Raw genomic sequence first — 16736 nt, forward strand, 5'->3', positions numbered from 1 at the left:
GCTAAAAGTACCAAAGAAAAAAAATTGACCATTGCCTGTTGGACATGAGAAATAGCTTTAAATAGTTAATTTACTCTAAATAAAATTGGTGTAGAAAACCTTTAAAATTAAAATTTAATTTAAGCTTTACTTAAAGTTTTTGAGTCAGTTAAGATTATGTGATTAAAATGAAAATAAATCTATTAAACACATATTTTTCAGCTTTGCAAAAATGTTGAAAAACCGAAATCAAGGAAAAATGATTTCACAGAAAGATGCTGACATTGCAGGTAAGCAAACAAAATCAGTATATCTATTCTGTTTAATACTTTTTTTTCTAAAATATTAAAGTACAAGTCATGTACATATTTGTATAACTGACTGCATGACTCTATATTGTTTATATTTTTGAGACCAATCAAAAGCTGCAAAAAAAATGTTTCCTTCCTATTGAATATGTTAATTTACCCCGAAGTCATCACCGGACCCTTAAAATATTTCAAAACATTTAGTGAGATATATAATAAATGAATTTGTTTAAATTTTTTCCCTACTTCCTAATTTAGACCCCCCTCCAGAAATTTAGTTCATAACAAAACCAGAAAACCCAATGATCAACGACTGTGTAATTCATAATGTTAATTTTTCAAGATTGCTAATTTTCCAATTATTACGACCTGGCCCCCAGTCCCCCAAAACGGGCGTGAAAGCCCTAGATCTATTAGAAAATTTGCTCTAAATTCAGAAAGCGTTTTTCATTTTTGAGGTTACAGAAATTATGACTTAATTTGCTCAAACATAAATGACACACGCTAAATAAATTTTATTCCATTGATTTGAATTAAATCTTTTTTAAATTTCAAAGTCTTAAAAAGATAACCTTTAAATTTCAGATGTATTGATTAAAAGGTATCAGATATATTAATGTATTCCCTTTGTTTTTGATTTTTGATGCTAACATTTTTATTCACATTATCTGCATGTATATTGTTCTATCTTTCATTTTTGTTTCAAAATAATGTATTATTCTTGTTTAAAACCTCTTAATTTTCTGTATATAACATTTGTGTGATATTTTTGCACTTTTTTTCAAAGTCATTTTTCACAACTTTACTCGCACATTGAAGACATTTCCCAATAAATATCCTATTCATAACTAGCCTATAGGAAGCAATTTTAATTTAGGAGAGAGCAGAATCTCACAATAAAAAGATCATCGGGATCTTATGAAAGGGCATTACCGTAAATTAGCAAAATATAAAAAGAGTTTGTTTTCTAGTGTATGATATACTTGTACTGGTAAAATTATCGAGGGGACACAACTGTAAAATTGACAAATCTACTCATTATTCAGTATAAATATCTTATACAAAAAAAAATGGGGGGGGGGGTATTTACCTTTTTACCCACTGGTTACTACAAGACTGCCCTAGTGAATAGCACACTTTCTAGCATGGAATCACACTATGTCTGTTTCTTTTCCTTTTTTAATTTTCGTTTTAATACACCTTTCACTTCATATGCAGACATTTTGAATGTGTGTGTATATGCGTGCAAAACATTAATTGCAAATTCTTTTCAAAACTTCTGTCAACTTCTGACTGCTGAAAAATGACATGGAGTTATGACATACCAATGAACAAATACTAGTACTTGTATTGTTGTCCTGGGTGTTGAGAATTATTTAAATTGACAAGATAGTTTAGCGGGAAAATAGTAATAATTGGCATTTGAGCAGAATTTAACAAAATGTTTTCCATGAACAAAATAGCGGATGGATAAGTATGCAATTCATAGGTCTTACATGTACATTAGCCTGGCAGGGTATTGTTCACGAACTGCAGCACTTTTAAAATATCGGATCAGCACTGATTTAGATGATTTTTATGTAAAATATAATTAACTAATACGATTTTAAGAGAAAAATATTTCCGCCCAAATTTAATTTCCTGCTCTTAATACTCCCTCAGCTCATCAGAAGAACGCTGCAGTGAAAAACTTTAAACATCGAAATGTGGACCTGCTCCCAAACAAGGTCTCACCAAAGGGTATGTGTCTTCAAACTTAACAGTGGAAGCCTACTAAATAAAACTTATTTCAGTAATATTGTTTCACTTGAGGGGGCCGACTATAGTTTCCGTTGCACAATATTTCACGCATCAGAGTAAAGTGAAGCTTCTTTACTGTTTTAATGCAACTTTTTTCGCTTAATTATTAAATTTACACAAAATTAAGAAATTATAGGTATAAAAATGTAATTACAATTTGATATAACTGATTTTTAAACCGATTTTGCAATTGATAGGTAAGTTGACGTCGTTGCAGTGTGTTTTTGACGTAATGATAATCTGTAGCTCTTAAAGAAAGGGGTAATAAAAATATTATTAAAGAAAAAGTAATAAACATACGCTCTTGAAATTTAAAACAGAAATTTGAGAATATCTCCAATATTTGTATTATGTTTTCATGTGAATCCATTGTGTATGTCGTATTTTGTAATACCCAATAAAAATAGTAAAATTTACTAATTTTTTGCATTTTGAGATGCCCCCTCTGGTAACAAGCGGTAGAATTTTGTGTTTCTTACATATATTGTATAATATAGTATTACTCATCAAATATTATAGTTTGAACAAAATGTTTATTTTAGTATTCACGGCGGGGAATCTACGTCATTGTACGGGATTAGGACACACAAAAATGGAGGACAAATGCTCCGCTTCGATGTAAGAAATTGATATTTTTGCATTTATAAAGAATGGATATTAAATCAGTATCCTGCCTAAAGTATATGCCGAAGAACGTCAACTACAATATATATTGTACGTTAGTTCGTGAAAGAATGGTTATTGCTCCAAACACTTCGACACAGTTTGAAAACAAGTGAGAAAAACCCGGGATGTGGGGCACACATTTTTAAAATTCGACCTATTATTCGCATGTCCAGATGTACTAGACATTTTATTCTTCCGCGTTTACACTAGAACTAATATTTTAAAAAAATCCAGATTTGTTTAATAGTTTATAATGCTTTAATTATCCAAGAAAAAAGTATAAATCATTTTGTTTTCAGAAATGATGTAGGGCACACCAACACTAAAACGGATATGGGACACACATTAAGTTACTTTCAAATTGAAACATCGAGCATTCATATCTTAATATTTACATCCACTGAGTATTTTCTCCTTTATTTCTTAAGAAACCCCATTGCGTTCATCACTTCATAAACTACAGTAGGCAGGTCGCCTGTACAGATTTCTTAATCAGTGGCTGTTCCATCAATGAAACGTATAAAGACGTTCGCATCATTAATACAATAATTAATCTTTTTAATCCTACTTTAATTGATTTTTTAAACAGATATAAATATAAACAATAAAATGCTTTCTTTGTTTGTTGTTACAAATGAAACATCGCAGCTATTGCAGAAAAAATTTACATAACCCGCTTACGCGGGTTATGTTTTTTTCAAAGCTGCATATTTCATTCCAGTAACAACAAACAAAGAAAGCATTTTATTGTTTAAATGTTTCCACTTAAATGACTGCTGTTTGGTAGTATAGATGAACAATTACCTGTACAACACATCTTTGTAATACTCATCCAAATATTTGATTTTCCCTTGGTTTGCTTGTATCCATACAAAAATTCAAATATTGTAAGTTGAAATGGCCTGCATGATCCTCAACAAAAGCTGCAAAAATGAATTTCAAATTTTGACTTTTATTAAATATTACATTGAAAGATACTAGTATATACATGTATCTAAATGGAAATTTTGAAGTCCGGAGTCTATGTATATTTTACGTACTCTACGATAATTCTATGTTTAGTAACACGACCCAGACCCTATTGAACACGCATGAAAAAGCTTTTTTTTTAGGTTGATTGTTTAATTTCTTTGCTTGTAAAAACATTTTGGAGTCAGAACTTTTTTTTTGTTTGTTTGGACCCCCCCCCCTCTCTCTCCTCGAAAAGTTTATATATTCGTTCAGTGTTTGTATTTATTAGATCTTTGTCGGCAAGACTCTAAGTATGTCAGCTGATAGGAAGCGGAGATTAAGGAACTTTTCTTATGCTCAACTATTTGCAACAGCTGACAAACTTGTATCAAAATTCTAATAGTTTTTTAATCCATATTTAGAAAAAAGACAAAGATGAATATTGTACTTCGAAGGTGGCTAAATCATCGTAATATTGGAAAAACCTAACAGTTATTGTTTTATTATACATGTATGAATCAGTGATTAAATATTACGTACTCATAAAGCAGTTCATGCCATCTTATTTACATTTGCTAGAATACCGGTATTAGCCAAAAGTAATGATAGGAGCAGGGTTTAATAAATTATACTATAGCAGTATAAATTGGGATTTTTTGTAAAAAGTACTTTATTAGCTATACCAAAAAAAAATGATAATAATAATGTCAAGCTCTTTTATAGGATAAGTTTTGGAGGGGGGAGGCATAATCAGAGAAAAATGACAGCTAAAAACCTTTGATTTGTTTTGGCCCTCCCCATCATTGGCAACCACTTTCACACATGTACATTCGATTACTAATTTTATGTTCACCTGAGTGCAAGTTAGGAGCAAATAAAATAGCTTTCCGAAACTATTTGTTTCAATTTGGAATTTCCCGATCTATTTTTTAGACCATCGTAGCATGTGAAGGGAAAAAATTCTTATATTCACCTGGAGGGTCAGTTGTTGCAAATATTTGAGCATAACAAAAATTCTTGATCTCTTTCCCATATCAAAAGACATGCTAGTGCCGAAGATCTTATTATTAATACCAATATGCAGATTTAGGAACTTTTTCAAGATGGAAGGGGGGGGGGGGTCCACACAAACTCCAAAGAATTTTCTGAATCCAAACTATTTTTTGTTTGGACACAAGCAAACCAAGGGAATCAAGTGGATGAGTTTTACAGGTTATTGTAACATCTAACAACAGTCATTTAAATGGAAACATTAAGATATGAAGGCTCGATGTTTCAATTTGAAAGTAAATTAATGTGTGTCCCATATCCGTTTTAGTGTTGGTGTGCCCTACATCATTTCTGAAAACAAAATGATTTATACTTTTTTCTTAGATAATTAAAGCATAATAAACTATTAAACAAATCTGGATTTTTTAAAATATTAGTTCTAGTGTAAACGCGGAAGAATAAAATGTCTAGTGCATCTGGACATGCAAATGATAGATCGAATTTTAAAAATGTGTGCCCCACATCCCGGGTTTTTCTCACTTGTTTTCAAACTGTGTCGAAGTGTTTGGAGCAATAAGATTCTATCACGAACAAACGTACAATATATATTGTAGTTGACGTTCTTCGGCATATACTTTAGGCAGGATACTGATTTAATATCCATTCTTTATAAATGCAAAAATATCAATTTCTTACAATACGATTTAAATAGAAAATTACATGTAGACATGATATGAAAAATATCCCCCCCCCAAATTTGATTCCCTGCTCTTAATACTCCCTCAGCTCATCAGAAGAACGCTGCAGTGAAAAACTTTGCCCATCGAAATGTGGACCTGCTGCCAAACAAGGTCTCACCGAAGGGTAAGCATCTTCAAACTTCACCTTGGAATCATACATGATAAAACTTATTTCAGCAACATTGTTTCACTCAATGTTAACACTTAAAAGTGTATTGATTTAAAACAGGTGATAAATCTGCAGACTTAAAGACATGTAAAAAGATATCTTTAATATAAGTCTATGGCCTTGATGTTTTTTTAAATGTACAAATGTCACCTTTTTGTAGAAATATTTTCACTAATGTAATATTTTAAATATTAAAAAATATTTTACAAAATATTGCTGAAGTTTTCCTTCTTTTCTCAGTCTTACAGAAAATCATGGAGTCCAACAAGTCTCCTCGTGGTATGTACAAGATAGGGCACAAATTGATTCTGTAATAAAATCCCTTAAGGCTTATATATTGATTGATAAAATTTAAGGAGAGATTCATGTAATATCTGAATACATTCAAAATGAAATTTAAATACATATGTTTATTCTCTAATACTTGTGAACGTTTTATTCAACAAACAGCTCTGCAGAAAGAGCTGGATGCCATTGGAGGTTTTGATGCCAAAATGACACTCAGACCATGCAAGTCAGCTACTTTACCAAGAGTAGACAGACCAATTATTCCTAGACCGAATACTTCTTATCATCCAATACCTGCAATAAAAGTATTTCCAAAGAAACAGCCCCCGGAAGGTTATTTATATTTTCTATTCTAATCAATCACATCGTATATAATATTTCATTTGATCTATTCCAGTTTATTAATTTGAGAGAAAAAGACAACTCAGTCTTAAATTAATCCCGAGTTCCTAATGTCATTAAGGACAAAAATTAGTTGCCTTTTTTAAAAAAAATAGTTAACATTAATTATTTTCAGAATTCAATAAAGTGAAAGTAAAAGGAGCCTTTCCTGTCCTGCCTCCAATATCTAAAAAGTGTGCAGCCCCTAGTTTGGTTAAAACATCCAAACGCACCACAACCTCAGAAGGTAAATTTATTTTTCAAAACGAAGTTTGTTTGCATATTTTTGTTGATTAATACTATGCTACATGTACGATTTGTAAGTCTTTTATATATAGGACTCTAACAAATAAATTGATGTATTTTAGATTCACTTGTGAAAAAAGGATTGCCTGTAGTTCCACCAATACAGTTAAAGACAACTAAAGACAAAACTCCAGGAACAGTTAAATCACCTCCAGCTACACCTCTGTCTGATGGTACTCTTACAATTTCAATATTCCCCTTTGGTATTTTATCATTCTTTTTAAATATATATGGTTCTTTTTTCTTTTTTAAATCAGTTTAATATTTGTTATTATTGAATATTTTTTTTCTAGCAACAAAGCAGCAGATTGCGAACCTAGAAGACAATGATGTGTTTGAAGTTATTCTGCCACCCAGCTCTTCTCGGTGCAATACTGGAAGTTTAGAAGCTCAAAAAGGTCCAGCTAATATTCCAACAGGTAATACTGCAACAATTTTTAAATCGTTAAATTTTTTATCTGAAACACATAAAAAATAAAAATAACTGACAGTGACCTGCTGAAAAAACAAATTGTGATCTGGGCAAAAGCAAAAGCTTGAATCGATTCTTGTAACACTAGCTCTGAGATCTGGTACTTAAGAGATGTAAGCATCCCGTATTGACCAGTCATAACCGCCGAGAAATATCCATAGAAGCAATTACTTTACAAATGGTATGATGTGATGTTTGTTAGAGGAAACACAATCCAAAGAAAGGTTCTATTTACAAATACAGTCATTAAAACGACCGTAGAATTTTTGATCTGTCACTTAGCTTTTATTTATCCATATTTATAGAGAATGCTGAAGAAGTAAACATGCTGTCTCTGAACACACCCTCAAAAGGTAATAATCATTAAATTTTCTTAGTAACTTCCAAATTGATCTTATTTTTAGTGATGTCTCTATAAAATATTGTTCATGTCTAGTTTCAGAGAAACAAAAATACAGAATGTGTGATGTACTTTCTTCACAAACACAGTTGTCTCTAGAGGACTTTTGTTTGGACTTTACACCAAGGCAACCAATACCAGCTGAGATTCAAGAAAAGTTGGATAGCTTGGATATTGCCTCGATAACAGTTCCGTTCAAACCTTTCGAAGGAAACAGCCAGTTCTATGATGCAAAAGAAAGAATCCAGGCGTTAGTCACACCTAACATGTACGAAGGACGCATGGAAAGCCTTACTGCAGAAGATGTCCGATTCATTCAGTCAAGAAATGAAGATAGCTTCCTTTATCATCACTTTCAACAAGATTTCACGGATGAAACATTGGAATCCCCCAGGTATATCCCTCGCACTTTTCTTTCCCCAGTTGAAGCGGCTGAAGAGGTTGATAGAGAATCTTCTCCATTAGTGATGTATCTCACCCGAACATTCCTGTCCCCAATTGAGGAGGTTGATAGAGAGTCGTGCTTATCAGCGAATAAGGTTGTTGTTGATGTGAAAGCTGTTGAGGAGGAGAAAAGAGGAACACCAATTAAAAGTTTTCAACAACAGAAGAAGACACATCAAAGGAAGATTGGTTTGTAATATTCTATTTATGTGAAATAAATTCATATACATGTACTTAATTAGTATTACAAATGTACTAGACGTACTACTAGTACTTAGTATTTGATCAATAAGAGCATTATTTTTGGAAACGCTATTACCAATTTTGTCAATAAAATACACATTTTACAAAATATATAATAAGCTAGGTATATGTATGACTCTTTAGTATGTTTTTTTTTAAATCACCAGATGGTATTGAGCAGCAAGACAGTCAGAGGAAAATAGAGAAGGTTCAAGGTACAAATGAAATGTAAGTAATACTAGTACTTCTTTAATTTACTTATTCCTTGCTTTGAAATTCAAATAATGAACAGCAAATAAGTAATTAATTTTTTTCTGTATGGTACTTCATTCACTGAAGATCAGTCATAGAAAAAAAAATATATTCTGATAAATCAAAAATTAATAATAAAAAAAAAACTTCATCAACATGGGCAAATAAATTTGTGGGTTGTTCTTATAAATCATTTGAAGTTCAGTGGGTAGAACATTAGTTTTAGAAATACAAAGTATAATTTTAATCTCACTTTGGTTCATGGGCTTTACTTAGTCCATGGAACTAACTATTATGTTACATATGTCACACTAGCTGACAAAAACATTACAATGGCCTCAAGTGCTGTACATGTATGTCTAAATTTGTCCCAAAAAGGCAGAAAAAGTTTTGGGAGTTGATGGACTTGAAACAAACAACTAACCAACCTAATATACCTTATCTAACACCAACCAAAAATTGATGATTGTACCTGACTAGAGAAAGTCATTCTTTTGCATTGTATTATTAGATTCTTGGAGAGACTTCAAACTTTAGGTGCGAAATCAAATCTGGAGGAAATGAAACTCACAAATCGTCTAGCGGTAATGAAGTCAGAGCTGGAAAATACACAGAAACGAGCAGACACGGCAAAACAGCAGCTCTCTCAGAGACAAAGAGAGCTGAAGGAGGTTAGGGTCACCAATAGACTGTTGACAGAGAAGCAACAAAAACTGCAAAAAGAAATGGAAATGGTAGAGAGGGAACTAAAGAAGGGTAAATCCAAAGACAAACAGCTAAGTAACGAAGTGAAGAGGATGTCTATTGACCATGAAAAGCTGATCTCTCAGGAGGATCTCATAATCCAAGAGAGCCAGCAAATTGAGAGAAAATTAAAGAAGATTAAATCAGTTAACAAGAAGCGCAAGCATTTTAGATAAGTTGATCCACCCATCAGGAATTTATTTTCTAAAATATTTTACAGCTTTTTTCACCATATATTTTTTGTTTGCTCATTTTTTAATATTTGCAATAACTGAGTTCGTTTTGTGCACCATTATTTCTTCAATCCATCCTGTTACGTATAGTTATGTGTTATGTGCTTCATATCACATAATTTTTTAAGGAACTTAGTTGAGAAAAGTTTTCTGAGTATTTAACCGATTTTGTTACTTGATTTTTAAATGCAGTTTATATTTTGTTTACCCATAACTTAAGAAATTGTAAATTTTATGCTGGTAAAAATTTGAATATCATAGATTTTTAGATAAGGTGTAATTTCTGATTTATAGAAAGCTGGCAGACTTATCAAATTTTGAAACAAAAATCTTTTTACACGTAGCTCTTTTGTTTTTTGAACCTCATCATCACCATATTCAAAAGTATTTTAAAGCACTGATGAAAATTTCAATTAATGTTTTTAATTGTTGATGCAAAACTAATGAACTGGAGCTAAAATGTATTTTGAGAATATAATTCAATGTTCATATTTAACAAATTCTTAAATTCAATATCTTGATTACTGTTCGACCCATGACTTGTATTTTGTCTGTTAGGTTATTTAAACTTCAGTTTTCATCAACTCTACAACAGTTTTACAAGCATAGTTATTATAGTAATTTTTAATATTATCATTACATTTAAACTAAGATAGTTATATAACTGAAATCTTTCAATACTTTAACTTTCAAGAAAGTATGATTATTTGAACGATTAGATGTTTGAATGTATGTGACAGCATGATTGTTTGAATGGTTGGAAGTTTGAGAGTATGGGACAGCATGGTTTGTGTGAATGATTGAATGTTTGAGTGAATGTGACAGCATGATAATGTGAATGGTTGTATGTTTGAGTGTATGCGACAGCATGAATGGTTGAAAGATTGAGAGAATGGGACAGCATGGTTTGTGTGAATGGTTGTATATTTGAGTGAATGTAACAGCCTGATAATGTGAATGGTTGTATGTTTGAGGGTATTCGACAGCATGATTGTTTGAATGTTTGGAAGTTTGAGAGTATGGGACAACATGGTTTGTGTGGGTGGTTGTATATTTGAGTGTATGCGACAGCAGGATTGCTTGAATGGGTGGATGTTTGGATGTTTGAGTGTATATAACAACATGATTGCTTGAATGGTTGGATGTTTGAATGTATGTGACAGCATGATTGTGTGAATGGTTGTATGTTTGAGTGTATGTAAAATCAAATTTTTGTGAATGGTCGGATGGTTAAATGTATGTGGCAGCATGGTTGTGTGAATGGTTGGATGTGTGAATGTATGCTTGTCAGCATTTGAGTGGATGGATTGTTAAAATAATGAACAGATGTATATCAGTAGTAAATGTTTGAGAGTAGGTGACAGCATGATTGTGTGAATGGTTGGATGATTGATTGTATGTGTAAACATGATTTTTGAATGATTGAGTGTGTGTGACAGCATGGTTGTGTGAATGGTTGTATGTTAGTGGATGTGACATCAAGTTTTTATGAATGGTCGGATGGTTAAATGTATGTGGCGGCATGGTTGTATAAATGGTTGGATGTTTGAATGTATGAATGTCAGCATTTGAGTGGATGGATTGTTGAAATAATCTACAGCTGTATGCCAGTAGGAAATGTTTGAGTGTATGTCTGTGTAAATGTTTGAGTGTATGTTAATATGGAGGTTTGATTTTATGTATAACAGTTTACTTAGTAATTGTTAAAGAAGATTGTTGTTTAAATGCATGTATAAAAGCATGGTGATTTGAGTGAATAATTGTTTGATTGTATGTTTGTCAGTATGAATGTTTGATTGTATGTATGTCAGTATAAATGTTTGCTTGTATGTATGACAGTGCGATGTTTGATTGAATATATTAAAGTATGAATATTTTATTGTATGTATGTCAGTATACATGTAGTTGTGTCAGAGGATGGATGTTTGAATGTATGCATAAATGTACGAAAGTTCAGCGATATAAGTCCAATTAAAAATGAATGATTATAATGTTTAAGATAATTTTAAGATTACTTTCATCATTTTCTAGTTGATTTAAAAACGATTTTGAGTGAATGTTAATAGATTGTCAGTGGTTTGTGTTGTGTTTTCAGTCCTTTTTTGGCAGAGATGTTTCATGCATGGATGAAACAGCTCTGCCAAGGAAATAGTGTTTCCCTCTGTTGAGTTTTCTCTAGCCTCAGATCTTCTTGCAGTGCAGAAGATGCGTGGCTAGAGAAACCTCATCAGAAGGATCTTCTTTTATTAGAGATCTTCCATTCATTAATTCTTTCATGTATGAGAGTTTTTGTGGCTGGTCTTTTTCTAATAAAAGAAGATTTCACTATTTCTTGTGAAGTTCCTTCCAAATACTAATCTTCTGACTATTTATGCATAAGGTTTGTAGGTGGATTTTTCTTCACAATAAAGGACAGTATTTTTTGGTTTAAGATGCTTCTTTTGCACACCTTTTCATAGGGTGTGCAATGAAGGAGAATCTTACACCAAAAAGAAAACACAACACTGAATTTGCATTTCATGTCATCTTCCTATATCTGTTGATGCTTCAGTATATCCCAGGGTAACAAAGGGATATACAAAGTCATCAACTTTGGAAAGATGACAATGAAGATGATGTGAAATGCTTGTGTGGATGAAAGTGTGAATGTAATTGTGTGAATGTGTATTGTCTTTCACTATTAAACAATTTTCAATTGTCAGAGAGCACACGACTAATTACAACTAGTCACGTGCTCACTGACAATTGAAAATTGTTTTATAGTGAAAGACATTACAGTGTGTGTGATGATGTGAGATAGGTAGTACAGTGTGTTTATGAGAGGGTGAGGGTGTGTGTGATGATGTGAGATAGGTTGTACAGTGTGTGTGATGATGTGAGATAGGTAGTACAGTGTGTGTGAGGATGTGAGATAGGTAGTACAGTGTGTATGAGGATGTGAGATAGGTAGTACAGTGTGTGTGTGATGATGTGATGTGACGGTGTGTGTGTGATGATGTGAGATAGGTGTACAGTGTGTGAGATGATGTGTATGTAATGATGTGAGATTGTACAGTGTGTGTGTGAGATAGGTAGTACAGTGTATGTAATGATGTGAGATAGGTAGTACAGTGTGTGTGAGGATGTGAGATAGGTAGTACAGTGTATGTAATGATGTGAGATAGGTAGTACAGTGTGTGTGAGGATGTGAGATAGGTAGTACAGTGTGTGTGAGGATGAGAGATAGGTAGTACAGTGTGTTTGATGATGTGAGATAGGTAGCACAGTGTGTGTGATGATGTGAGATAGGGTGTACAGTGTGTGTGATTATGTGAGATAGGTAGTACAGTGTGTGTGAGGATGTGAGATAGGTAGTACAGTGTGTGTGAGGATGTGAGATAGGTAGTACAATGTGTGAGATGATGTGAAATCACTGTCAGTGAGTGAAATGTTTGTATAGAATATATGAAATAATGAACATGTTTGTGCTGAAGAATGAGTGAAGATGTATTGTAACGATGAATGTTTGAACAATATTGTGAGAAAGAATAACTCAGCATGTTTTCGTTTGTAAGATGAATGAGTGTGCATGTTTATGATGAATATAGAAAATCAAATTAATTTTTTGTAATGATAAAATCAGTGAGGATGATTAGATGTATGCATGTCTGAAAGAATGTTTGATTGTATATCTGTCAGCGTAATTGTTTGGGAGAATAACTGTTTGACTGTGGCATGATTGTTTTGGTGGATGGGTATTTTTATGAATGTTATGATTGTTTTCCATGAGTGAGAATGATTTATGGGTTAATCCATGAAAATATCATAATGAATATTTAAAAAAATGAAAAATGAGTATGAATGTTATGAGGAATGTAAGAATGAATAAGTAAGCATGTTTGTGAGGATGAATAAGTAAGCATGTTTGTGAGAATGCCTGTTTGTAAGGATAAATTAGTAAGCATGTTTGTGCGAATACATGTTATTGAGAATGAATAAGTAAGCATGTTTGTGCGAATGCATGACTGTTTTTGAGGATGAATAAGTAAGCAGGTTTGTGAGAATGCATGTTTTTGAGCATGTTTGTGATGAGGCATGTTTTTGAGGATGAATAAGTGAGCATGTTTGTGAGGTTGCATGTTTTTGAGGATGAATGAGTGAGCATGTTTTTGAGAATGAATGACTGAGCATGTTTTAAATCGTATTGAATGTGGCTTTGATTTTGAAAGGGAGAACGTGTTTGTAAGATTTGTGAGTTGACATGTTTGTGATAATAGTTACATGAGCTTTTTCGGTAAGAAATACGGTATGTGAGCATATTAGTGAGAACGAATGGTTGAGCATGTTTGGATTAAGAGTCTGCATATTTTTTTGATAATGAGTAACAAAAAATCTTAAATGATAAATAAGTGAGCATGTTAAAGCTGATAATTTGATAATTGAATGAGAATATATATGAGAAATTTTGCTTATATATTAAACAACTGTTTTTTTTTTTTTTCAAACAAACTTTTTTGACACAAGAATGTTACTTTTTAGAAATTTTTAACAAATTTCATGGAATTTTTTTTTAAGTTAAAAATTAATGATTACTTGTAGTCCTTGTTTTCTGACAAGCATTTTTCAAGTCATGGGTCATTCAACTTACAAAAGATTTTCTTTGTATGTGTTTTTACTCTTTAAGAATATTCTTTAATTTTTTGGTCTGAAGTTTTTATATACATTACAAAAGATTTTTTTCTCTCTTGGTTTGACTTACTTTGCAAAAATTACTGTAATTCATGGAAGTTTTGCCTTGCTATATAAACATAAATGATTATTCAATTAAAGATTGTTAGAAATTTAGAAAAATATTTCGTTTATTTGTGAAAAGTTTGAAAAATTCACAGATTTTCTTTTATCAAATATTAAGCCTGCATTTATGAAGCATAGATTTTCCACCTCAAGATATAAAAATATTTATTCAAGACATAATGTCATTAACGTGTAATTATTTTGATTTCTTACATAGTAGTTATTTATGTTCCTCTTTTCTATGGAATATGGGTTATTTGATATGAATATACAAGTGTGATGCATACATTTTTATTATGAAACAAGTTCTTCTGATGATATTTGAATTAATATCTTAAAACTTTAGTTGGAATATTATAGTAAATAAAGAATTTGATGGAATTTAGCAAATTGCTATTGTTATGATTTCGAGAATGGTCTTCTGCTTAAGATAATAAAGCATGGATATGCTATGTTGTCATTTTGTGAAAAAAAAATCGCATTGTCATCATGATTCCAGTGTCCAGAAAAATACCTGTGAACAAAAATAAATGTAAATGACATTTTTACTTTTTCACCTTTAAAAAAACTAAAAATACTTCTCATATCCAATGTTTTGTTAAAGTACTTTTAAACTCAATTGTGTTTGCAACAACAGTATCATCAGACATCTGCGCAGGTGTACTAGGTGCAAGCCTTAAAATGTCCCCTGATCTTATCCATATAAGGAAGCCATTCTGGTCTTCATGTCCCTTACAAGAACAATGTACCATTATAAGGATGTAACTTGATAGAAATATCACAATGGAAACCTCATTCTGCAAAGGACAAAGATCATCTCTTGGGCCATTGTTTCTGTTGAGGAGGCAGTCATCCAATACATTCCACATAACGCATATCATTTTTAAAAATCTCATGACTCCGTAACTGTCAATAATATAAGTAAACAGTTAAATATGAGATTATATTGAGGAGTTGGGTGTCATGTGTGGGTTTTTCTGATTCCATGTTTACATGAATCATTCTTTGACATATAAGATGTTTGCGGTGAAAATGCCATCTCTCATTCATCCAGGTGTTCACATCAAAGAAAGTCATGGATGTGTTTGCTCTTTCCGTTTTATCTTTTCTGTTTATTTTATGGAAAGTAGGAATTTGTTTTTCAAACCCTGTACAAGGTAAAAACATTTTACACATTCTGCAAATAACTACAATTTCTGTCCAGGACTCGATAACATTAATTGACTTCTCTTACTATATGAATTTTATCGCTTACATGTACCTAAAACTAAAATCTCTCTTTATTGTACATGCTTATACATGAAAATTTTTCTTTTATAATAAACTATTTTAGATCAATTATTCAAAATCACTCGTTTTAACATGCTGTTTATTTATCACTGAAGATACAACATGCCCAAGCGATATCCCAAACGGAGTTCTTGAAATAAACTGTACAGGATATGTAGGTTCTTATTGTGAAGTCATCTGTGATAGTGGGTTTCGACTGCACGACGATGTTCTGGGAATATATTGCAATAAACACCGGAGGTGGTCTGTTATTGAAACTAAAATATGTCAGAGAATTAAAGGTACATTCCAAAGAATACATTTTGTTTACCTTCCATTTTAATTAAATCAGCCCTTTTTCGTATAAATTGATATATTTTTAAGGTTATTTACACGTAGAATTCTAGAATTATGAAATAATCATAATTCATTCGTATACTTACAATAGAAACAGTCCTGGAGAAATCGTCACTGAATACAGAGGCTGTTTTGGGGGGAGCTGCCACGGGATTCCTTAGCGTCTTCATTGTGTACATAGTGGTCATGATGGTCAAGCAAAAAATAAAGTAAGTATCAGAAAAACATAGGAAATAGTTATATTATGTTAATATTCAAAAAGAAGAACATCGCAAAAAGTAAATTTTATGTGATTGTAGTCCAAACGATAGAATTAATGAAATCGCAAGATTATTCAAAATACCATAATTATATTTTGAGAAATAAATCAAAACATGTGGAGAAAAGTGATAAAACTGACGTTTGTGAAGTATCTTACTTTTTAAAAATATATAAGGGATTTCACGATGATTTTAAGGAAGTTGAACGATGGTGAAGACTTCTCCTTACAAAGACGACCGGGTGAAGAAAGTTCACGGCGGAACGACTACTTAGAAACTGTGACCTTTATAACACCCACATCTGATCAGGCCTCTAGTGTAAACGAAGGGGGACTTGATAGTACAGAGGCCAAAACAAAGGAGGATGTGAAGAAACCAGGAAGACATGTTCAGGCTAGCCAAGAAAAGAGGAAGAAGCACCATCTTTATCATAATGTGTTTAAGAAAGGGGCATATGAAAACGTTTAAGAAAATTAATTCTGTGTTATTTGATTTAATAAACCTTTGGTGTTTGTACATGTCTGACTTTTGTTTTTCTAGTCGGTTTTTTTTTTGAACTCGTTATAACGAATACAACAAGTCTGTGAAAACACTTTAAATTCGTCATAACGAATTCAAAGAAATTGTTAATTATTGCGAATTCAATTCGTTATAACTGACAATTCATGATAACGAATTCAAAAATATTTTGATAGGTCCTAAATGGGCTTT

At 32.0% G+C, this 16736-nt stretch overlaps 2 protein-coding genes across 2 annotated transcripts; both read left to right on the forward strand.

Annotated features, from left to right (window-relative positions):
* Window positions 1–5483: 5483 nt before the first annotated feature.
* On the forward strand, window positions 5484–9552 carry LOC134231104 (uncharacterized). Its single transcript, XM_062713026.1, has 11 exons — window positions 5484–5558; window positions 5844–5882; window positions 6054–6224; window positions 6409–6519; window positions 6641–6751; window positions 6872–7005; window positions 7253–7274; window positions 7356–7403; window positions 7487–8083; window positions 8305–8365; window positions 8901–9552. The coding sequence occupies exons 2-11, from the start codon at window positions 5858–5860 to the stop codon at window positions 9307–9309; spliced, it is 1689 nt and encodes a 562-aa protein (XP_062569010.1). The 5' UTR covers window positions 5484–5558; window positions 5844–5857; the 3' UTR covers window positions 9310–9552.
* Window positions 9553–14738: 5186 nt separating this feature from the next.
* LOC134231112 (uncharacterized) lies at window positions 14739–16543 on the forward strand. Its single transcript, XM_062713034.1, has 4 exons — window positions 14739–15296; window positions 15525–15710; window positions 15857–15974; window positions 16223–16543. The coding sequence occupies exons 1-4, from the start codon at window positions 15215–15217 to the stop codon at window positions 16491–16493; spliced, it is 657 nt and encodes a 218-aa protein (XP_062569018.1). The 5' UTR covers window positions 14739–15214; the 3' UTR covers window positions 16494–16543.
* Window positions 16544–16736: the final 193 nt, after the last annotated feature.

This window comes from Saccostrea cucullata, unplaced genomic scaffold (assembly GCF_032062105.1).
Source record: "Saccostrea cucullata isolate Sc308-1 unplaced genomic scaffold, CSIRO_AGI_Scuc_v1 ctg2979, whole genome shotgun sequence".
Taxonomy (NCBI): Eukaryota; Metazoa; Mollusca; class Bivalvia; order Ostreida; family Ostreidae; genus Saccostrea; species Saccostrea cuccullata.

Coding starts and splice junctions, on each gene's coding strand:
- LOC134231104 (XM_062713026.1), top strand. CDS start 5,858: ATGGAGTCCAACAAGTCTCCTCGTG. Junction 5,883..6,053: donor GTCCAACAAGTCTCCTCGTG/GTATGTACAAGA, acceptor TTCAACAAACAG/CTCTGCAGAAAGAGCTGGAT. Junction 6,520..6,640: donor ACGCACCACAACCTCAGAAG/GTAAATTTATTT, acceptor GATGTATTTTAG/ATTCACTTGTGAAAAAAGGA.
- LOC134231112 (XM_062713034.1), top strand. CDS start 15,215: ATGGATGTGTTTGCTCTTTCCGTTTTATCTTTTCTGTTTATTTTATGG. Junction 15,297..15,524: donor TTTTTCAAACCCTGTACAAG/GTAAAAACATTT, acceptor TTATCACTGAAG/ATACAACATGCCCAAGCGAT. Junction 15,711..15,856: donor AATATGTCAGAGAATTAAAG/GTACATTCCAAA, acceptor TACTTACAATAG/AAACAGTCCTGGAGAAATCG.